Here is a 23,208-nt window from a genome sequence, read left to right on the forward strand (position 1 = left end):
TAAGCACTGCAAATTGAAATTCCAGAGTGACCGACGGGTGTGTTGAAACAAAAACCATTGAAACAGTTATTCACCCATTTTAATGATTAAAAAAATACTTTTTGCGCAACGTGACAACATCATGGTCCTGTCTGTCTGAGGAGTCGGGAGACCAAAAGAAACAATGACCACCGCATAAAGACGGGTGGCGCAAGGTAAGATGAGGTAAATGTTTAAAGAGAAAAAAAAAACACAAATTAAAAAAGCACAATTGTAAATTGTGCCTGCAATTCACAATAATAATAATAATAATAATAATAATAATAATATTAATAATAATAATACCATCACAAGTTCCACTAACACTACTACCAATAATAATTATAATGATGATGATGGTGATATCAATACAGGTTATATATAAAAAAAATCTTAAACTCTGTCACAACAAAAACAGAATGTACAGTATAGGGCTCGTTTCTATTAATACCCCCCACAGCCACTATTTCAGCCGCAGACGCTTACAGGAAGTCCCTCCGACAGTCTTCGAGGACGACTGCAACACACTATCTGACCACTAGGCACGACACGCAGAGTTTGGATGGGCCGATGCAGTCGTCGTGGCAGAAGGCACCGCAGCCTTGGCACATGATCATGGCCTTGAGGCGGCACGAGCACTTGAGCGCCACCTCGTCGGCCGTGCTCTCGGCGAAGGCCTGGATGGTGAGGGTGGACTGACTGGAAGCCAAGCGAGGGTGCAGCTGCAGAACGCCGTCCGTCATGCTGCGTGCAAAGCTGCTGTTGTCCATCACCGACACGTTGGCCGTGTAGCTGACGCCGCCGCCGCCAGACTTTGGGATCTTCCCGTAGAGGTGCGGGAACGCCAGGGTGGTCGACGCAGACGAGGAGGGCGAAGGCGAGGAGGAGGACGGCGAGTAAGAGGTGTTTGGCACTTTGCCATGGTCCTTCTTGGCAATCCTGGCTAAGGTCATCTCCATGTTGAGGAGTCCCTCTATTGCCCCACCACTCAGGTAGCTGTCCATGCAAGCGGCGGATTCCTTTTTGGGAATACCCATGGGTTTGATGGGGGAGGACTTCTCCAGAGCCTGGCAGGAGGGACGCACACCTCCTTCGCTCTTGACAGCATTTCCAGGTGACAGTGGCGGTTGGTGCAGAAGGGGCCTCCAGTTGATTTTAATAACAGGTGCCGCTTCAAGGTGGCAGGGGTCTCCTGGCGAAGGAGAGGGGCCATTGCGCATGTTAGGGTGGGACAACTTGGGTCTATCTTGAATTCCAACCAGTTGGGACTGAGGGACGTGGGAGTCTGTGATCATCGTGAGCTCAGTTGTCTGAGAGATGACGGCCGACTTGCTTCGGAGGGGTGAAGAACTAGAGGGGGGGTAAGACAGTGGCAGAGAGGTGATAACCGGGACGGCACTGGAGGCCTGCTGAGCCTGAAACTGGGATACAGCTGAGGCTTCCATCAAGCAAGGGTCTGCGTGGCCGGGTGGAAGTGCCACCGTCAGCTCTGGAGTTGGAGATTGGGCCGAGACCTCGGGTTTGCCGTGTTGCCCCGCGGTCCTTGTGACCACCGGTCGGGGATGAGGTGCTGGTAACCTGCTAATCTCCAGCCTGTTGGCAGAGTTTGTGGGGAGGACCTTCTCCAGGGACAGACTGCCTTGTAGAAGTTGGGTCACTAAAGGGTTGTTGGCCTCGACACTGGAAACTGGTCTGGCAGTTGCGCAAACCACTCTTTTAGTCGTAGCTATAGCCATCGGATGTGTGGAGGAGGACTTTGTGTCCCTCAGACAATGCTCATTACTATCGTTATGTTTGGAGACCTTGCAGTCCTCTTCAGGCTCAACCTTGACCACCACATCAGAGTCCCTGAACTCTTGTGGTTGGACTGTGGAGAGAGACTGGTGGTCTTGGGGTTGGAAGTGACCATGTTTGGGATTTGCTAGGCCACTCGAAAGGCAAGGCTGAATCACAGTCTGACTTTGTCGATTGGACACATGGGCATGGATGACCGGCTCCTGGCTCTGAGTCGGGGTGCTGCAGAAGACCAGCTGGCCATTCATCTGACGGTTTGGATGGTTGCCCCACTCTTGGCCAGGGTGCAAGTCACTTTCCTGACCCTCATTCTCACAGTCTGAAGCAGTCTCGGTGGAATCGCTGTGCGTCCCGGACTCGTCGTCCTTCTCTACCCGAGAGCGGTCCTCATACTGAGAGATGGCTGCATTTGTTTGCTTTCTCTCTGCAGTCACGTGAGAGAACGAACCCTTGGGTTCCAAATGGTGCGATCCATGCTGAATGACACTACCTAGTCCGGCCTCACTCTGCCCCTCCTTAGACAGAAAGGAACTGGCAAGTGTCTGAGTCACGTCCACACCTTGAGCCCCAAACCGGGGAACAGAATCTGGTATTGAGGTGAGGGCCACAGAGGGTTTGTCACTGCTATGGTCTGTCTTATCAGGGAGGCCAGTAGCAGGCCCGCTAACCTGGCTTTGCCACTCTGACTCAGATACTGTGTCTGGCTCCAAGGGAGAGACAGAAGCCTTTTCTGTGAGCCTGTTGGAAGAGCTTTGCATGCCATCCGATTTTGCTTTTTCATCATCTGGTTTTTCTGTAATCTCCTCATCTGTCGGGCTTGGATCTTCTGTGGACCTCAAAGTTGTGGACAATGATGGGCAAGGCAGAGGAAGGACCTCTACATTGGGATGCTGTAGTTGTGTTCTTGACGAATCAGAACATTTAGACGATTCCTGCTCCTCCCTCCCAACACCTTCCCACCTTTTGCCACTTTCTCCTTTTCCTGGTTCTCCTCTACCTGGATCTCCTCTCCCTGGATCTCCTCTCCCTGGATCTCCTCTCCCTGGATCTCCTCCGGGCTCAATAGGCCCTGGATGCTCTCTGGTTCGTCGTCCGCTGCCGCAATCCGATACCCCAGCAGGAGGCTGCAACCTGTCCCCCGCCGAGCCTGGCTCGGTGCAAGTGGCTGCAACAGCAGCAGCGGCCTCGCGCTGGGCTCGGGCCTGCTGGGCACGGGCTTTGATGTCCGCCAAGGTGCGTGCGCCGCCCGTCCCCGACCGCCGCGAGCCTTCGCCGGGAGGCACAATGCGCGGGCAGATCTGGTACGTCGGGTGCCCCTTGACCCAGGGAGGTTTAATTCTGGACAGTTGAATCTGAGCAAACAAAAACAAATGAAAACCTCATTACAAGAAACACAAGATTAAGTGCGAGAAAAGACATCTGCCTCGGTCTGGAATCGACACTTACTCTGATAGGCGGCACCTTGGGCTCTTCTGTGGTTGGCTGTGGCTTCTCCGAGGGGACATTGTCAATTGTGGTACGAAAGGACTGATGGTCATCAAGCCGTGGCCTCTTGTCGGGAAAGCTAGAGAAGGACTGGGACTCATCGGACCTCCTCTTCTGTTCCTTGAGCTGAGCGCTGGCAACGAGGGTGCTGGTTGGGCTGGCGGATGGGCTGCTCTCAAGGCTGCTGGTGGCAGTACCTCCTGTGACAGAGGTAATGACGGACGCAGTGTCGTCCAAGGGATCAGCTGCAACTGCCGTGCTGGAGGAGCCCGAGGAGGACGAAGACGAATCCAAGGCTGCAGCAAACGTCCCCTGCCTGTCAGAAGGTGAGGAGTTTGGGGAGGACGCAGAAGAAGATGAAGACGAGGAGGAGGAAGGCGAGGAAGTGGAAGCCAGGACCGGGGTCACTTCTTCATGGAGCAAGTGTGCCGTGACTTCGGTTTCTTCGTTTGCGCTGGTGGAGGCGGGGCTGGGACTGAGGCTGAGGCTGGGGGGAGGAGTCGGAGTGGACTCCGCGGGCAACGCCACCGTGTCCAGATCAGGCTGCTTGCATTCCAGGGAGGCACTTTCTGCTGGGAGTTCCACGCCACACTCTGTCTGCAGCTCCACCTCTCCTTGAACCACCGTGGTGGCAGTGGACAGTGGCGAGCAGAAGGACACGGTGGCGATGTCCAACGCTGGGCTGGTGTCCGGCGCCTCCGTCGTCTGCAGGGCCGAAGATGTGGCCTTGCACAAGGTCCGGCGAGCCCTGCGACGCAAGTCGGCCCGCGTGCGTCTCCTCATCCTTCCGTCTCTCCGCCTGCGACCTACACTGCGCCTTTTGGTGGTCTCGGTTGACACCGCAGACACGTCGCTGTCCAACATGCGCGCTGGAGCTTCGCTGGTTTTGCTCATGGTTAGTTTCAGGGACTCCTCTTGTGTCAGGCCGGACCTACAATCAACAGACTTTGTTTTAGCGTTACCAGCCAAACACAGGATCAGTAGTACATTATTTGAGATCAAACTTTTTCTTTTTAAAGCAGCTCTAGGTAACTTGAGCTTGCTACGAGTTTGCTAAGACAATAACGTTGTAGCAAACGTTCAACACTTTTATTACTTCGTCTTTTATCAAGGTTACTTGTTGGGTTCCATTCCATCATTATACAATCTTATGTATTTGTAATAGTACTCTGTAAGACCGCCTCTAAATAAACACGTGACGTTGCCGTAAAGTGGTTCGTCCGGCGTGTCGGGTCGCGCTTGAAAGTTCCGCAGTGCAGTTCCAGCTGGCACAACCCCCCCCGCTGCCGAGGCGGCACCATCGATCCTATTAATCGGTTATCCGCCGCTTTACTGAGTTTGGAATCAGAATGTTATGGTCGAAAAGTTACCTAGAGAGCTGCTTTAAGTTTTGACAAATAAATGTGAATGGTCAAGGTGTAAGATTGAACCAGCTCTTACTTTTGCCCATGGTACTCTTCAAAAAACTTTTCCTTCCACACTTCCACCTTTTTCTCTTTCTCCATTTCCTGACGGAAACGCACTTGCATCTCATGAGTGAACTCCCCTAAACGGCGCAAGAAAAGCGTTAGAAGCTGAAAAGACTCAACATTGTGATTTTGATTTTACACGCAAATAATAAAACTCCGATTTTTTTGTGGCTTAATAAAATAGTTGGCATTGAAAGTAACGATATTAAACAACTACACCGGCCTTCCTTGAAACGTGATCTCCATCTTGCATGGGAAACAAATACCTATGCAAGATCAAATATGACATCATCGTCAATAAGTATACATTATTGTAAGCGTTTTTCCTTAATAACAGACGCATGACTAATTGGAGATGTTATTTTCGTACCTTCATCTCAAAATAGTCATGGGTCTGTTATTAAGGAAAAACGCTAACAATAATAATAATAATAATAAATACGCCTTAAGACGACACAATGAACCTCATTCAGTCATCATGAATACGGTTATTGAGTTTTGGCAACACTGACAAAAGTCTAGGAAATGAAAGAAGAGAAGTTCCAATCCCATCTCGTAGGAAAAGTGATTTAAACCTGGGACACTTTTGAAATGAATATTTTATTTCTTACCCTCAGCCAGCCTCTCCTTCCAGCTCTGAGAGGCATGGGTGAAAAACTCATTGTTGAGAGCTGAACTACTCAACCTGGCCATACCATCTGGTCCAACCTATCAGGAAAGAGGGTACAAATTACAGGGGCTCAATGACGGAGGAAAAAAATTAGGACAAATGCAACTTTTAACAGCCTTCCTTGAAAGAGAACTGTGGCAGGTGGAGCCAATGATCTCCTGCCTCGGCAACACTGGACTATGTACTAATGTGTGTTTTGACCAGTATTAATAAACTGCATGTTATACGGATTAAAGCCGACCTCAAGGCAAAGGCGTTTGACAAGAAGGAACCAGATGAGGTCCTTTGCAAAACATTAAGACAAAACAGAAAAGAAATGGAAAAAGGTGTTTTCTAATACAATACGAGTTTTCACCAAGACAAGTTACCCCATGGAAACCACAGCCAACAGCGATGGCCTGCACTCAACACGTGTGGAACAGCTGTTGCGAGCTGGTAAATGATCAATTCATTTGTAGGAAAAAAATGAGTGGAAGAAAAATGTTCATACTTTTCTTGACCCTGATTTTTTTGTTCTTTTTGGTTGAACAGAATCTAATAAATACAATTTGTGCTGAAAGACAAAATGAATGAACAAAAGGACTGTCTGATCTAACAGCAAAATAACATGTTGGACAGCCCGACTCTGACCGTCACTGATGGGTGCGGTCAAGTCGCTGGCTGCATGCAACATAAATGACAATAAAGCTAAAGGGACGTGCACAGACCTGGCGGTCCACCTCTGGCAGCAGCTGCAGCAGCTGCTGCTGGGAGTGTGTGGGAAAAGCCGTGAAGGTGCGAACATTGATGAGGGCTCTGATGTTGGTGTTGACCAGAATGGAGCCTGGCGTCTCGAAATCCACATCCATCCCATTTCGACTCCTTTTCATCGGTCCTGTCACGACAAAACACACCGTCGGGGACACGGCCACAGCTCAGGGGAAAGGTTGGCTCTTCACTTCTAAAATTCATCCTGTTTTATATCAATCTTTTTTTTTCCAAATGTGCAACAGGACAATACAGTGGCTTTAACAGACAGAGGGCGTGTTTTCATTGCCTCGCCACGATTGTGTTTTCATTGGCTCTGTGATGACGAGACCGTGGGTCGACGTGGTAAAGCGGGGACAATGTTTTCGTCAGCATCATTTCTTTGCGACACACAACAGCGCAGCAACGGACAACGTAGAGGTCGTTTCACACCTGCTGCTCGGTCTGTGGTTGCTTCTTAATAAGAAAACAATGAACGAAAGTCGAAGAATTCAGGAAAGACATGAAAGACTGCGGGCGGCCAGGCTGAACACACAAGAAAAACGTTGGACCTCAGAGTTTGTCCACGGCAAAAATTGCTCAGCCGTCTTCACAACTAAAAAACGCACGCCACCTACTGGAAGCGTTACAAAAAAGAAATGGCGGTTGGGTTTTGGCGCCGTTTTGGCACTCTCACCTTTCGTCAGAAAATCTGAGCCAATTTTTTAGTATAAATATATAATAATAAATCTTTAGAAAAGGGGGCGTTCTTACAGAAGAGAGAAAAAAAAGAATTAAATATACATCTGTTCGGTTATGAAATATATAAAGGATGTCCTTATGGTGAAGGTTAACATCCACAGGAAGCACCGACGACACGTTCAAGCTATCCGAGGTTAAATGCAAGCCCATTGGATTCAGACGCCATAGTGTGTCTACTTGGTGAAACTCATTTCAGGCTCTCTAAAGATCAAATGAAGAGGAAGTTATGAAAACATCTTTAGTGACAAACACTTGACGGACTGTGAGACAGAAAGCGGTGGAGATGTGGGGGCGGGGGGGGTCCTCACCAGAGGGGACGTGCTCTCCGTTCACTTTGAGAGGTGTGAGGACCACCCTGGGCATCATGACTGCCTTCTTCCTCTGTCTTCCTGACTGGAGGAGCACCGCCACACGTTCAGTTCAGGCGAGTGGAGATGACAGAGTTGACTTGTTAATAGCAAGGCAATGTGATTCATATCAAACAATGACTGCGTAACATGGCGACAAAGCTGCTGTTTGCAAGCTGGTTGCCAACTGCTGCTTAACAACCTTTTCTTTTACAGAACGACAACGGGAGGGGTTTAATACAGCAGCATATGGGGGGGGGGCAACACAAAGAGTAATTGCAGTTTGTTCCCACCAAACGATGATAAGAAGAAACCACAACGTCCATCATGTTTAACATGCCGCTTCAACTTGGTGGTCAAGATGATGGTGTTGGTTGTAATAATAAAAAAAAAAAAAAAAAGTATATATATATATATATATATATATATATGTATATATTTACAGAAGTGCAATTAGTAGACACCTCAATGATTTTCTTCATCCAATGAAAGGAAAAGGTCTGACCTGTCGTGAGCGACTCAGCCTGGTCTGGGTGTGCTGAACATGCTGAGTGTCTGTGCGTCCCTGCTGTCCGGCCACCCTGCTGAGTCTGGTGTGAGGATGGACACCAGAAGCCTGGGGCTCTGTGGAGCAGGAAGTGCCCGACGAGCTCTCGTCCACCGACCCTGTGGGCACAGCAAGTTCCAATGACGACAATTCACCGGACGACGAAACCTTGAACTAACTGAGGTCCGTTGTGTCTTCATAAGGTACATCTTATTATTAGTGTAATGATAATACGCCAACATTAATAAATGATACATTTTTTTTTTTTTAATTAAAAAAGTTAAAGATATTGGATATATGATAAATATTAGACTAAAATAATAAAAGGTTGCTGTTGGGCCTCTTTACCATCATTTTCTCCACTGGCAGCGTTGGCCGTCCCACTGAGGTCAAAGTTCTGCTGCTCAGGTGCCTCAGAGCCGCCCAGTGATGAGGTGGCTGAGCCTCCTGCAGCAGTGGTGCTGCTGGAGGCTTGGGTGGTGGTGCTGGTGGTGCTGGTGGTGCTGCCAGTCACCTCCGTTTCAGACTCAGACGGCATCTTTGTCCACTGCAGGGCATTTTTCTACAGAAAAAAAACACAAAACCAGACACAGGGTTGTAAATGCAGGGAAATCAGTGTTTGTGACAAAGAAGAAAATCTTTGTCAATACCTTGAGAGTAAACAGGCTCATCCTCCCAGGCAGCTTGAAGAAGATGCTGTTCTTCACTCGGTCGCCCCGAACTTGAGAGTGCAGCATGGTGACCAGGCAGGCCAGAGGAGCCGTTCCACTGGTTACACACACACACACACACACACACACACACACACACACACACACACACACACACACACACACACACACACACACACACACACACACACACACACACACACACACACACACACACACACACGTTGAGAAGCTGGAGCAAGGTTCTGGCTGCAGTACCCATGCCAAGCCTGCCACAACTTCCATCACTCCCACTATGATATAATTCAACTACAATTTAACATTGTACCCCCGAATTTTTATGTGGATATATATGCATGTGTGTGTGTGAGCTTTGTTGGCTCGTATTATTATTTGCTTTTTAAAATATTAGACAGCGAGAGAGAGAGAGGGAGAGAGAGAAACAGCGAGAGAGAGAGAGGGAGAGAGACAGCGAGAGAGGGAGAGAGAGAGATGGTGAGAGAGAGACAGAAGGGGGGAGAGGGAGAGATGGAGATAGAGATAGAGAGAGATAGACAGACAGAGATAGAGAGAGATGGAGAGAGACAGAGATAGAGAGAGATGGAGAGAGACAGAGAGAGAGAGAGAGATAGAGAGAGGAGAGAGAGGGAGATAAACAGAGAGAGAGACGGAGATAGAGACAGAGAGAGAGGTTGAGAGAGGATGAAGCACAAAAGCAGAACAACTTACCTCCTTCTCAGATCAGCAGGTCAAGCCAGCCATCCACATGTAAAGCAAACAACAACATCTCATCAGTCACACCTTCAGTTAAAGTGCGGCTTCAAATTCTTCAAAGACTTCTACAACAAGTTAGAGTCTTGCCATATTTAAGAGTACATTGGAAAAAAAACTGTCAAATGGCCCAAAAGAGGTTTTGAGAAGAACCCCAAAAAACGCGTGGGTGTCGCCTCACCGCATCTCCTTCAGGCCTTTGGTCTGGATGACATGAAGGATCTGTTTGGGAGTCATGGGGGCATCAGAGAAGTTCTCCAACACCTGGAAGACACATCATTTGGGGTTTTTCTTTGGCAGGTGTAACAAACACTGTATCTATATGTCAGCATTATGTAGAAAACTGCAAAAAAAATTCAACTGTTCATAACATGTAAATTTTGTTTTTCCTTTTTTACTGTATAAATATTTTATTTCGTTTTAATTTCTATAATTTTCCTTCTCTTTTGCCCTACTTTTAGTTGCTGTATGTCTGCAGTGCTAGAAAATAGCTCTATAGATACAACTGAGCATTTAAAATGAAAACAACAAAAACACAAACAAAATAAATAAATGAAAGCATATTGCATCCAACTACTTGACACATGGGCTGGGCATTACATTTACATTTATTTTGAAAAATCAACTGGATATATTGTCAACTCATTGACTTCCTGCTGAGTGGGAAGAAGAGGAGAGCTCGCTCCGTTAGCAGCGCCGTCACATTGACTTCAAGTGGTGCGATGGACCGCAGATGACTTCAGTGGGTCAGTATCTTGACCGGCCGCGTAAACCATGCGCAAGACATCCAACTGGCTTAGCCATGGTACAGAGTGGCGAGCCACAGTGCTGAGCACAACAGTACAGAGGACTGTTTAGGCCCCAGATTGACCAGTACACAAAAAAAAAACAACAAAAAAAACCGAGCACAAAAAAGAAAACAAGCAAAACAATTATTTGCATTTCAATTTCATTTTCTCTTCAAATTGTGGCCAGCGTAACATCGCTCCACTCGGAGCTCTTGGTTTTTTATTGAAAATTCACCATTGTCTCAGGTAAGAAATACTTCACTCAGGGGGGCAGCCAGACTTCCCTGGCTCCAGTCACCTCATCCAGCGGGACCCTAAGGCGTTCCCAGGTCAGCCGAGAGACAGAGTCCCTCCAGCGTGCCCTGGGTCTTTCTCAAGGTCTCCTCCCGCTGGGACATGCCAGGAACACCTCTCCAGGGAGGCGTCCAGGAGGCATCCCAAACAGATTCCCAAGCCACCTGAGCGTGGCTCTACTCCAAGCTCCTCCCGGGTGACTGAACACCTCACCCTGTCCGTCAGGGTGACCCAGGTCCTCACCCTGTCCCCAAGGGTGCCCTAGACCAGCCACCATACAGAGGAAACGCATTCCAGCTCCTCACTCTGTCCCCAAGGGTGACCCAGCTCCTCACCCTGTCCCTCAGGGTGACCCAGCTCCTCAACCTGTCTCCAAGGGTGCCCTTGACCAGCCACCATACAGAGGAAACTCATTTCGTTCATTACCCAAAGCTCGTGACCATAGGTGAGGGTGGGAACGTACATCAACCGGTATATCGAGAGCTTTCAGCTTCGCTCTCTCTTCACCACGACAGATCGGTACAGCGACTGCATCACTGCAGAACTCGCACTGATCCGCCTGTCCGTCCCATGCTCCATCTTTCCCTCACTGGTGAACAAAACCCTGAGATGCTTAAACTCCTCCACCTGAGGCAGGGCCTCTCCACCAACTCGGAGAGAGCATGTCACTTTTTTCCGGTGGAGAATCGTGGCCTATGACTTGGAGGTGCCGATTCTCATCCCAGCCGCTTCACACTCAGCTGCAAACTGCCCCAGTGGGCCCAACCTCCATCTATTGGACAAAAATTAGATTGTCCAAGTGGTCTCCAGTGACAACCCCATTGCTGTGACCGATGTCACAGCAACCTAGCATCGCACAGTCACATGTTGTTGCCCAAAATTAGAGTACTGTGGGTCAACACAATGTCATGCTTTCTGGGACAGCCAGTCTCTCTCCCCCCCCCCCCGCTCCCCTTGCCCTTCCTTTCCTTGGTGTGTTTGCTGCTCCACCTGGCCATTCAGATCTATCTAGGACAATCGAAGGGCCCGTTTACGCCAACAAGGGTGTCTCTGAATTCTGAAAATGATCAAATATTTTGTCGTTTCTGCCTCGCGTTAACACAACGCCAGCGTTTTTACTGAAACCACACAGAACACTGTCTAGGGGGGATGTTTTTTATTCCCCCTTCTGCTTTTCTGTGTTTGTCTGTTGATGTTTATTTAACTGCTAGCGGTATCGACTATTGTACATTTATTGTTTGTGAATTGTTGTAATCATTGTAAAAAAAAAATATAAATAAAATAAAGTCCAGATATTTTCATGCTGAAATAAACAAAAAAAAACCAACAACAGAAGAGGTCAGACGTCACTTAAAGATGTATTTTCTAAGGGGCTGCCTGTAACAAAAAAGCAAATGTGGACAACATCACAAATAACCTATGTATTCATTAAAGTTTTTATAAAATATTCAGAAAGCAAACACACGCACAAAAAATAAAATTCAATAGTAGACGTCTCATTTATGTCTGATAATAAAATCGGTGCCCCAGGATCCTGTTGCTGTAAAACGTGTCACAAATCTCGCTCAGTGCGGCAAAGCTCACAAAACGTCACGGCGGCCCTTGGAGCGTCAGTTTGAATGTGAGCAGAGAGATTTGGACGCATCCAGACTGCAAACACAAGAAGGAGCCATTTGTTTTCACTATATTAAGTTTTAGATAGAGAAAATTAAAGATTAATATTTATTCCTCAGGATAAATGCAGCTACGAAATATGACCGCATTCTGTTGACACATGCGTGCTGGTTGAATGCATCCTTGGAGGGGGGGGGGGGGGGGTTACATGTGTGATGCAGAATACCTCCCTCGCAACATCGCTGCTGTCATCAAAGGAGATGTTTTAATGTTTGGGTGTTGTCCTTTAAACCAATTTTTTTTTTTTTTTTTACTGTTTGAATGCTTGATATGTTTGACCAGACATCGAGAATCTTCCGACCTTTACAATTAAAAAGAACACATATAAACACCACATACTGTGTGGGAAAACCACTCTTGACCACAGGTGAAGGTCCTTGTAAGTGGCAAGTTGATCAGCTGTTGTTTTGACCACTGGTTGATGTCATTAATTTACAAAATCTCCATTATTTTAAAATGTATTGCTGCTGTAATTATGCAAATGTTCCCAATGTGGGATTTAAAAAAAGGTTTCTTCAAAGAAAGCTCGCTAATTTATACCGATTGGGCTTTTAATATATACCAACGATGTGTATCAATTCAATACAATGGAAATGCCTATCTTACTTAGTTACAGTGACTGCGGTTATTTGAAATAAATAAATAAATAAATAAATGAATAAATAAATAACGGAGAGGGTGAAAAATATGTTAAAGTGGGTTCGGGTTTGTTTGATTAAAAGGGTTGGTTAGCATTAGCCAGTTGCTCTGCTTAACAACATGGTTGGTGTAAACCGTTTGGTTAAAATGAAAGGTGGTGTTGGGTGTAACGGCTATTTTCGTTCAGCATTTCTACACGTCGTATGAAGTCCTCCTCGGTGCACCATTTAGCTGCACTGGTTTCAGCAGTATATGCTTGTTGGGATCCTGGCTCGGCCTCCTAACTAGTCAACAAAGAATGACTACAAGGAGGTGGCGCTAGCCGTTAGCTCACTAGCATGCTAACTAGCTTAGCATTTAAAAAAGCAAAAAGAAAAACAGTGACAATTCAAAGAGACTGGGATTTTTTATTGTACTGTTTTTGCCTTGTTTGTTTGTTTGTTTGTTCGGGGCGTTAAAACCCAGCTAGGTGTCGTCTATGTAGGCACGTAGTATTTTCTAACTAGGTGACTATCAGCTATTGTAGCATTAGCCGCGCTAGTCAGGAGGAGACTGTCCAACAACAACAAATAATTAAATAATCTATGTTGTAGAAACAGCGAATTAAAAAATGCACAAAACAGGGCTCTCACCATGCGAGCAGCCTCGGCCCAGGTGCGCTCCTTCTTTCTCTTCTGTTTGTCCTTCATTTCTCTTCAGTAGAGTTTGCAGTGGCTCTGCTGCCGTGTCTATGAATGCACAGTATCACACCGCTACAATGGCGAATACGCTGCTAGTAAAATGGCTAACTAGTCACTAGCTGTTTGTGGAGCCGCAGGAGGCTGACGACAAAAGGGAGCTCCTTTTCTGCACGGAGCCTCGCTCTACTGTCTCGACAACAAGGTGTCTCGCTGACAACGTTCGCACTGCGTCCAAAAACGTAGTTTGTATTTGCTACAGGCGGGTGAGCATCTTCCGTGTCGTTGCAGTTGTAGGTCCGTGCCGCGGGTTTGGCTTTTGTGCTGCAGCGAGACAACAAGCCTTTTTGGAATGCAACAAAGAGGTCAAGGGGCAAACCCTGCGTGAAGAAGGCGCATCAAGAATGAAACATCTCCTCGTGCAAATTGGCTTGCATGCACGAGGATTTCTTTAAAAACAAACAAACAAACAAACAAAAAAACAGTCATGTTTTCCTGGGATTGAAATTTGTCTTGCTTAGATAAAAAACAACAACAAACATATTGAACATTTATTTCCCCCCTCCCAAGAACTGTGATGTGTATCCCTGTAAAGAGTAGTAGTGAGAGAACAGCTGTAGACATCAGTTTAAATCAGAAGAACGTTATTTCTCTTGTGCCATTAACTGTAACACCAGCCTGTTTCTCCCCCATCAGTCCAGACTGACTATCATTATTAAGAAATTGTTTGAAAAAAAAAAAAAAAAAAGGTTGCTGTGACATTGCGAGCTCAGTTGAGGGAAGATTATATACATTATATAAGATATTTGATTCCTATATTTCCAAAGACCCTCAGACAGGGAGAACAGGGTTTCTGTGGTGACTCCGAAAGTGAATCTGTCTAAAGGACATCAGATGATATAGATAGATAGATAGACAGGTAGATGGATAGATAGATGGATAGATAGACAGACAGATAGATAGATAGACAGATAGATAGATAGATGGATAGATAGATAGACATACAGACAGATAGATAGATGGATGGATAGATAGACAGACAGATAGATAGATAGACAGACAGACAGATAGATAGATGGATAGACAGACAGACAGATAGATAGATAGATAGACAGACAGACAGACAGACAGACAGACAGACAGACAGACAGATAGATAGATAGATAGATAGATAGATAGATAGATAGATAGATAGATAGATAGACAGATAGATAGATAGATAGATAGATAGATGTCATTGTATACTGTGGAATTATTGGCTTCTGTAACAGCCTTGCAGCGGATTGAAGAGTTACGACACCAGAAAGTGATTTTTTTTTTGGGGTCAGATTACAGATTAGCATTTCCATCCACACAGTCTCTTTGATGTAGTCATCAGGAGACAGGAAAACAAAGTTTAGGAATCCTCATACTGACATCAGAAGCAGGTCACATGGTAATAATGAGGTGGCAGATACCGGGGCAACCAACTTGGTGCAGTACCGCCACCTATTGTAGTACTGTACTGTACAATAATAATATAATAACAATAATGATAATAATAGTAATGATAATGATAATAATAATAATAATAATGACGATGAACCAGTGGGATTTACTGTTTACAGTTCATTTTTTACAAATGTGCATGCAACATGAGACAAAGGAGAGGTCGTCTGGATTTCACATTGTAGACACACACTTACACCTGACCGAAACGTTGCAATGAAAACCAAAGGAAGAGAGTCGAGCAGTGTGCGGTTCTCACCTCCCTTCTCCCACTCACCTCTCTTTTTGGGAGTGCTGAGAATTCTTTTGGAATTTGGTCCTGCACTGCATTCAAAGGCAATGCTCTGCCTGCTGTCGGGACGGACAGTAGTTGTGATCCACGTCACACCATTTATTTATTATATGTATTGAGACCTCAGTTGTTTTCTTTTATCTATTTTCTGTTATATAAACTTAATTTAGTTCCTAAGTTTGTATTTTTATTTGAGTGTAGGGGTTGGAATATATAAGTTTATACTTCTTCCTACCCCCTTTTCCAACATGAAAAATATTATTCTCTTGTATTTTCCACTGGTGTTTGCTTATTTATTCTCACCTTGCTGTTTTATTTATATATATATTTTTTTCTTTTGTGTCTTGGTTTTGTATCCTTTTTATTCCTCTTTCCTTTCTCACATGTTTGAAATCAATCAAATCAAATCAAATCATATAAGTAAAATAATATATATAAAACACTAAGACACATAACTTTATCACAAATGTAAGATAACACAGTGTTTAAAGTGTGCAGAGCTTTAGGGAGCCAGGCTTCTTGATAATGCATTTCTTTGGGAAAACCAACAGATGAAGCCACTTTAACACCCAAACACTTTCAGTGCATAACTCTGATCAACCGTCGATGTCAAAACGTCAACATGTTGTTAAAGCCAGTGTTTAAACCTGGAGTTGACTTGCCATCCCACAACCTCTCAACAAAGCCAGTGGCACCAGGACAAAAAATAAATAAATATATTTTTTAAATCCTCCCCAACCCCCCCAAATAAAAACTTTAGGGCTTGACAAGAAAATGCTGATGTTTACAAATATTCACGGTTTTTGTTGCCTTTTGATGAAGAGAAACCTGAATTGATCGATGCACTGCTTGACTTCACTGTGAAAAGCAATAAAAGAAGTTGTCTATGTGTGAATTTACATTTGTGAATGTGGAATTCTGTCAAAAGAATGATGAGATTAATAATGAATGTTTCAGAAAGGCCAAAAAGCACATCCCCCCAAAAAACAACTTCAATTCTTTTTCAGTGTTTCTAGCAATAAAATAACAAATATCGATCTAACAGCTTTGGCCAGCAGAGCAGTGGCACCGGGACCAGAACCAGGACCAGGACCAGAACCAGAACCAGAACCAGAACCAGAACCAGAACCAGCACCAGCACAGGGACAGGGACGGAAGCCCCTGTGGATGTTACGTGCTGGGGCTATGACGTCACTCTCCCAGAATGCATGGCTTTGAGCGCGGCGCCCTGCAGTCTAGGCCCGACACTGTCACAAACACTTTGAACAAACTTTATCCACAATGCTGACGAGTTGACGGCACCGTGAATGAACGCGGGGATCGATCGCTGCTTCCTCCGGTGAGTTTCTTCTTCTCCCCCCGCCGCCGCCGCCGCGGAGGTCTTGGGTGGAAGTTTGTGTTCGATGTTCGAGGAGTTAGCAAAGGCAGCCGACGCACAAACTCCTGCACAACTTGTGGAGCCGTCATCTTTGTTTATTTTCTCCACTTTTCTGCATTTTCCACGTTTCCCTTTTCGTACCGTGGCCCTAGTTCACCTTCTCGGAACGTTTTCGGTGCGCGCGGAGAGGTATTATTCGTGACTTTTGATTGAATAGCCACGATAGTAAAACGTTGGAGCAAAAGTTTTGGCGAGCGGCGGAGCCTCGTTTCTCTGCAGCTCCTGTGTGCGCGAGCGGAGCGAAGCTAACAGTCAATGTAGCTCCGCTTCCATCATGTCACACTGGCTGTCCTGTCCCTCCGATTCACACTCTCAAAACCACTCGCTTATTTTTCTTTCTTTTTTTTTTTTTGGTTCGATACACCACCATGTATCGTTACACGCCATAATATCTAGATACGCCTCCATTACGTGTATATAATTTTTTTTTGGAACGGGAGAAAAGCGTCGTTCCTAGTTTGATTGTCAGGGCCTTCAAAATGGCACTACTTCTATCTCCCACCGCACCGCTCCTTGTCAAAACTACACTTCTTTTTTGGGGTTGTTGTTGTTGTAAGATTTCTTTATTTATCGACGATTTAAATTTTTATTTTATTTTCTTTTACAAATACTACTCAATAGGGGAGAAAACGACACGTGCTTTACTCAAGAGCACCCGTGTTTTTCCCTATTTGCGGCTGGTTTTCTCTGGTTTTTGCAACTCTCGCACTGTTTAGTTTGACCTGTTTGTTACTCGCCGCTCTCATTAAAATGATATATATATTTTTGGTTCTGTTTGTTCGGTCGAACCTGCAGACTAAGTTGTGTTCAGTTGATTGAATTCATTTTTCTGTTCTAGTTTGGAGAGAAGTTGTTTTTTTTTTTTTTTTTTTTACAAGGAACATGAAAAAGTTTAAAAAGTTTTCATGATTTGCACGATGCAATTGATTATTATTTCTTTTTTATTATTATTTTTTTTTATAACACTGCCGATAATCACACGACCACATTGGATATAATTACTAATTATTAGTGGCTATTATTACACAATTTTATTTGAGAAATCTGCTATTTCAGATGAATCTGCTCATCTGATATTATATTATTATACATTGAACAGAGGTCAATTTTCATTTTAGAAAATAATAATAAGAATGCCTTTTTTTTTTTTTTTTTTTAAATGCCATATTGAGGAACTTACATAGTTATAGCAGCATGTACGGAGTGCAAATAGTGAATTGAAAAGAAATACATTATATATATATCTGTACGTGTTAAAAAGAAATGTGTTTTTAATATTTTTATCTTTATATTTTTATAAGTGCTTTATTTGCAAAAGCATGTAAGTGCTAATTAAACAAAGTGCAATTCTAAAAATTAACCATTCAACATACATGCAATCTGCATTGTGTATGTGTTTGGACCTGTTATTACTTTATGTACGTTTCCCAGAATCCCGAAAATACAATGTAGACTCATTGCCATTTAAAATTTAAACCATTAAATGAAGCAATTCACTGCAAATTCTGCAGTTCTTCTGGGAGGATGACTGTCATTGTCCTGCCAGCCCACACGAGGGCGCTGCAGCCAGCGAGCGCCATGTCCCGATCGTTAACGATGCCTGTCTGATCTTAAAAGCTTGTAATTAGCACTTTCACACTTGTGCACAAATTTTCCAGTTGTAAGCAAGCAATTCTCTCCTATGACGGCCTTAGGGTTTTATTATCAGTGTGCGACATACAGACAGAGGGACCAGGGGGATCCGACCCCCTGAAAACCTCCATCACAATGTCAGGGGGTCTCAAAACCTGAAGTGTATTTAGGATCACCCTGTCTAACATTACATTTTTAAAATGTTATTCACATTTGTTTTTGCCAAGCAGAGCTTGTGTGTTGTTATGTAGACTGTTATGTAAATATTGTAAGGTTATTTAAGGTTATTTATAGGCCTCCTGCATGTTAAGAACATTTATATTAGTGTAAATTAACAATCAGGAGGAAGGCGACACCAGTACGTCACATTTTCTGTGTACCAAACTGAGTTGAATATTCTACTGAAATGTGCAGACACTGTGTTGGTATGTGGCCTCGTTAGTGGTGCTTTTTGCATGTTGGATTGGATCTTTATGCGATGCTTTTAATATTTTTGATATATTTTATACTTGTTTGTTGTTACTAATTTATTTCTGGTTCTTTTAATGTCTTTTAACTTAAACAGCCAGTATTGACGGGTATTAGGCACACTGGCTACAACCAGCCTGTGACATTTAGATTGTGAGATTTATAATGGGTTTCTATTATTACTTCATTTCGTTTTTTAATTTCTTGGCTTTTTCTTTGTGAGAAAATGTCGAAAACATATTGTTTGTATTCTGAGTGACAAATTGTTTTGTCTTTTTTTTTTTTTGCAGGTGTGTAAAGATGCTGAGCGCCCTTCCTTCCTTCTGACCGTTCCATCTGGGAGCTGCCGAATATTGGGGGGAAAATAAGGCAACCGGCCACTTGCCTTGTGAGCGCAGCCCTTTGAGGGTTGCTATGGCAGCTGCTGTCACAGAAACAAGGTGCTGGATCGAGGCTCTCTTCACCCAGGCAGCGCAGGCCGTCACCTCTCAAAGACTGTCAAAGACTCAGCAAGCGCGACCTCTTCACCTTCGCCGTCGTAGCACCGCTCTGGATGAACTGCAGGACCAAAGATCTTCTCATCGCAGGCTCGCCATTGGTTCCCCGGATACTTCCTCACTTCCTTATGAGCGTTGTGTGTCCCGCCTCTCACCGTCGGCACGGCCGTTCCCCTTCGTCGCAGTAGTGGTGCCCCTCGCTCCCCCCGCCACATTATGTTTCATGAGCAGGAGCACCTAAAGAGACGCTTGCAGCACGAGAGCCACTCCACCAACCACAAGCAGCTCTTCCAGTGCCTGGAATGTGGGAAGCAGTACAACACCCAGCTGGGATACAGGCGACACCTGGTGGCCGCACACGGCACCACCACCACCACCGCCGCCACCACCACCACTACGACGGGTCTGCCGTGCCCCGAGGGGCCGCCCTCGCTGCTGGAGCAGCTGGGCGGCCACATCGACCGGCCGCTGGAAGGAAGCGGTGGCGGCGGTGGCGCCAGCGTGGCGGTCCGGGAGAGGAAGTACTCGTGCGAGCGCTGCGACCGCCGCTTCTACACCCGCAAGGACGTGCGGCGGCACGCCGTGGTGCACACGGGCCGCCGCGACTTCCTCTGCCCCAGGTGTGCGCAGCGCTTCGGCCGCCGGGACCACCTGACCCGCCACCTGAAAAAGAGCCACGCCCAGGAGGGGGCGGTGCTGCCCCACCACTGCACGCCCGCCACGGCGTCGCCCGGCGGCGGCAGCGCCGCCCGCCAGTGCCTGGTGAAGGAGGAGGCCAGCCCCGTGGCCTCTGAGCTGGGCTCGGTGGTCTCCAAGGAGGCCCTGGAGCCGCAGTACCCCCGGGACGTGTACCCCTCCTACCCCATGGCCAACGCCGTGCCCGGCCTGGCCCACTCCGCTCACGGCGGCCTCATGCAGAACCACCACCACCACCACCACCACCTGTCCTCAGGGATGAGCGCCGCTCGCCACATGCAGCCCCCGCAGTCGAGCCACCACCACATGCAGACGCCCCCCCAGCCGCAGCCCCCCTACGGCGGCGGCGGCAGCAGGTACCAGCACGGTTCTACCTCATTCCCTCGCGCCGAAGTGGACAGTTTCCTGCTGGACCTGCAGAGTGCGCCCTCGCCCCACCTGAGCGTGGCCTCCGCCTCCACGCCCGCCTCCCCCCAGAGGGAGGTGCTGGGTGAGGGCGTGGTGGGCGTGGCCGGCGCCGACCCCCACCTGCTGTGCAGAAGCCCGGCGGTGCCGTCGTCGGACCTGTCCTGCACCGCCAACATGGACCTGGGGCCCCTGCTGGGCTTCCTGCCCTTCGGCCTGCCCCCCTACAGCCCCCACATGGGGATGAGCGGGCTGGTGATGAGTTACCCTCCCCCTCCCCCCGCCACCACCTCCTCCACCGCCGCCTCCTCGCCCTCCTCCTCCTCCTCCTCCCAGGCTCCTCCCCCTCCTCCTCCACCACCAGCGGGGCCCTTCAGCCTCTTCCAGCCTCCTCAGGCTCATCACGTGTCGCAGGGCCAGGCTGCAGTCCACAGCCACAGCCAGCTACCTCAGGCGTACAGCTCACCTTCCATGAGCACCTCCAGCTCACTACCTCACTACTACCAGGCCTTTCAGCAGTGAAACACTTCTTGTTCTGATGGGAAGAAGACGCGACGAGTTGTTGTTTTATTGATTACATGTGCAGCTTTTGTGTTGGTGCAAATAATTTTTTTTTTTTTCTTATTATTACTTTTTCCTGTTTTTTGTTGAACACAACAAATCACCTCATCAGTATTACCTCATTTTTTTTTTTTTTTTAAAAAAAAGAAGAAAAAAGCTTGAACCTTTATTGAAATGTAAATCATACTACCACCATAATAGAGAACTACTACTATTTTATGAGACTTGTAACCAACAGTACATGCACTTAACCCTCATTACAGATTTTTTTTTTAAGCTAATTGTGGGAAAAAAATATTTTATTTTACTAATCTTCAGATTTTTATTTTTGAAACGGATCAATAGACGGACAGTTTGGTGAGGATGTGTTGCTGCAAGGTTACAGGTGCGAGTTGAAGACCGGCAGTCACATCTGCAGGTGAACCTCTGAGATAAAACCTCTGTGCAGTATTCAAGTTTTTCCTTTTCCATTTCAGAAGGTGAAGATTCTGTCGGTTCCTAATCACAGCATTGATCACCACGGGTCCCGAGTTGTGTAAATTGGCCCCCCGTGCTGCATAATGGCCGCTGCTTTAGTCCCCAGCTGGGACTGTAAATCATTGTCACAGTGAACAATGGAAGGCAGACGAGCTGGGATGCAGAAATAGACACCTAGATGTGAACGTACAGGCCTTTATCAGATGTAGTAACGGTGGGGAAATCAGTGTTCCTGAAGTTTTCAGAAGCACGTGGGCAACATTTCAGGCGTCACGGTCACAAAATGTTATTTTCTTTCATCCAGGGAACATCAGGTGTTTGTTTGTTTTTTTGTTCCTATAAGTGAAATGTAAGAAGACTGAATTTCAATTTATCAATTTAAATCAGAGCTTTGTTCCTGACACTTTGTCCATAACATAAAGCACAATAAGAAAAAAAGGCACTTTTTTTAAATTAAAAAAAAAGTTAGCTCTAAACACCAAGCCCCCAAAATATGACATTAAAAAGTCATTTTTAAAAAAAATCTGTTTAAACAAGAGTTCAAAGTCTGCATGCTCGCACAATTATTCCTATGAATTTACAGAACTATTGTACATCGTTGAGACACTGACTCTGACGTCAGTGTCGCCATTATCATTTCTAGGCTCAAGGTTGAACCGCTACAGATTCACTGTCATCCTGGTGTCAAAACAGCGTGACAGTGAATCAGTGAAATACTGCATCATCTGCATTAGAAAGTTTACTAAAGTTTAGTAGAAGAATAGACGAGCGCTCTATGTCGATGGAGATTGCAAAATGGCCAGTATGATGCGTAGAACAAAAGAGACTGAAGTGAAAGCAGATTGCAGTGGTGAGATCTCTTCTGCCTTAATTCCTCAGAGCCCTCGCTATACATGTAACCAGCATCCAGGTGTTGCACCAATGTCTTAAAATGCTACTGTTGTGCCTCTTTAAGGGTGTCTCATCGCTCGCGTAGAGTTGAAGCACTTAGAACATTTGATCCGTAACCTCACAGAGAGAGTCGTGCCGAGGGCTCCGTCTTCTTTTCTTTGTTTCCATTGTAGTTATTTAGGCTCTTGTGCCATTAAAGCTACAATTTAAAGGTAGATTTTTTAGGATTCTAAACTTCTGTAGCAACAGACATTGACTTTGTAAAAAAAAAAAAAATAATTCATACTTTCTACCTCTACTTTTGTGATATATATTTTGCAAAAAAAAAATTTAGCAATAGTTTTAACTTGATTTGACTGAGCAGTTACTGCCCATGTTGATGATCAAACAAAAAAAAAGTATTCAGATTTGAATTGTAAGTTCATACAGCTTTGTGTCCCTAGTCAAACTTGCTGTCTGTACTTCACTTTCTAATTACTACCTCAGAAGAGTCAGGTGACTGTATAAGTTCATAAATGTCCGTTTAGAGTTTTTTTTTTCTTTTTGTCATAAGCGCATGTATTTTGTAGTGTGATAGTTTGTTTTTTTCTTGTTTTGAACAGAAATTAGCTGACGGTAGAATGTGTACACACACTCCCTTCGCCTCTTTCAACATGCAGACACCGTCTTCTAATTGGAGGATATTCTGGTCACTAAGACCACAATCAGCTGTGGAAGACTGGACACTCTTTTCAGAGTTGACGTGGAATCACATTAGGTCACTGGGTCAGTAAATAAATGAATAAATGAAAATCACTCCTTAAAAAAGATGCAGAGTTTTCACAATGGCGCCAAACATATTGTTGTTTGTTAACCATTGTTTCATTTATTTTCTGTCTAAGAAGACTTCATGGTTATTGCTGTTACTGCTATTACTGCAGTTCATTATTATTATTATTATTAGTTTATTATAATTTTATTTTTTTTATTTTTTTTTTTTTTTACATGATCATCCCAATAAGAACTCCCTGCATAGGGACTGCACTTTTCAA

At 45.6% G+C, this 23,208-nt stretch overlaps 2 protein-coding genes across 3 annotated transcripts; one reads left to right on the forward strand and one right to left on the reverse strand.

Annotated features, from left to right (window-relative positions):
- Nucleotides 1-61: 61 nt before the first annotated feature.
- Nucleotides 62-13,675, reverse strand: asxl1 (ASXL transcriptional regulator 1). 2 transcript variants are annotated; one of them, XM_076045842.1, is made up of 12 exons: nucleotides 13,288-13,675; nucleotides 9,442-9,524; nucleotides 9,219-9,221; nucleotides 8,469-8,586; nucleotides 8,167-8,380; nucleotides 7,777-7,937; nucleotides 7,233-7,317; nucleotides 6,144-6,310; nucleotides 5,378-5,474; nucleotides 4,738-4,843; nucleotides 3,259-4,228; nucleotides 62-3,164 (listed from the first exon to the last, which is right to left on the reverse strand). In XM_076045842.1, exons 1-12 carry the CDS (start codon nucleotides 13,342-13,344, stop codon nucleotides 546-548), a joined length of 4,680 nt encoding a protein of 1,559 aa, XP_075901957.1. In that variant the 5' UTR covers nucleotides 13,345-13,675; the 3' UTR covers nucleotides 62-545. The 2 variants fall into 2 exon arrangements, with proteins under 2 accessions (XP_075901957.1, XP_075901956.1); XM_076045841.1 differs by lacking the exons at nucleotides 7,233-7,317; nucleotides 7,777-7,937; nucleotides 8,167-8,380; ... (2 more) ...; nucleotides 9,442-9,524; nucleotides 13,288-13,675 and adding an exon at nucleotides 6,860-6,878.
- A 2,621-nt stretch (nucleotides 13,676-16,296) lies between these two features.
- LOC142901348 (zinc finger protein PLAGL2-like) lies at nucleotides 16,297-21,986 on the forward strand. The gene is made up of 2 exons (XM_076045835.1): nucleotides 16,297-16,451; nucleotides 18,941-21,986. Exon 2 carries the CDS (start codon nucleotides 19,364-19,366, stop codon nucleotides 20,768-20,770), a length of 1,407 nt encoding a protein of 468 aa, XP_075901950.1. The 5' UTR covers nucleotides 16,297-16,451; nucleotides 18,941-19,363; the 3' UTR covers nucleotides 20,771-21,986.
- Nucleotides 21,987-23,208: the final 1,222 nt, after the last annotated feature.

This window comes from Nelusetta ayraudi, unplaced genomic scaffold (genome assembly GCF_046127955.1).
Source record: "Nelusetta ayraudi isolate G7.1 ecotype Tasmania unplaced genomic scaffold, CSIRO-AGI_Nayr_v1 ptg000088l, whole genome shotgun sequence".
Lineage (NCBI taxonomy): Eukaryota > Metazoa > Chordata > Actinopteri > Tetraodontiformes > Monacanthidae > Nelusetta > Nelusetta ayraudi.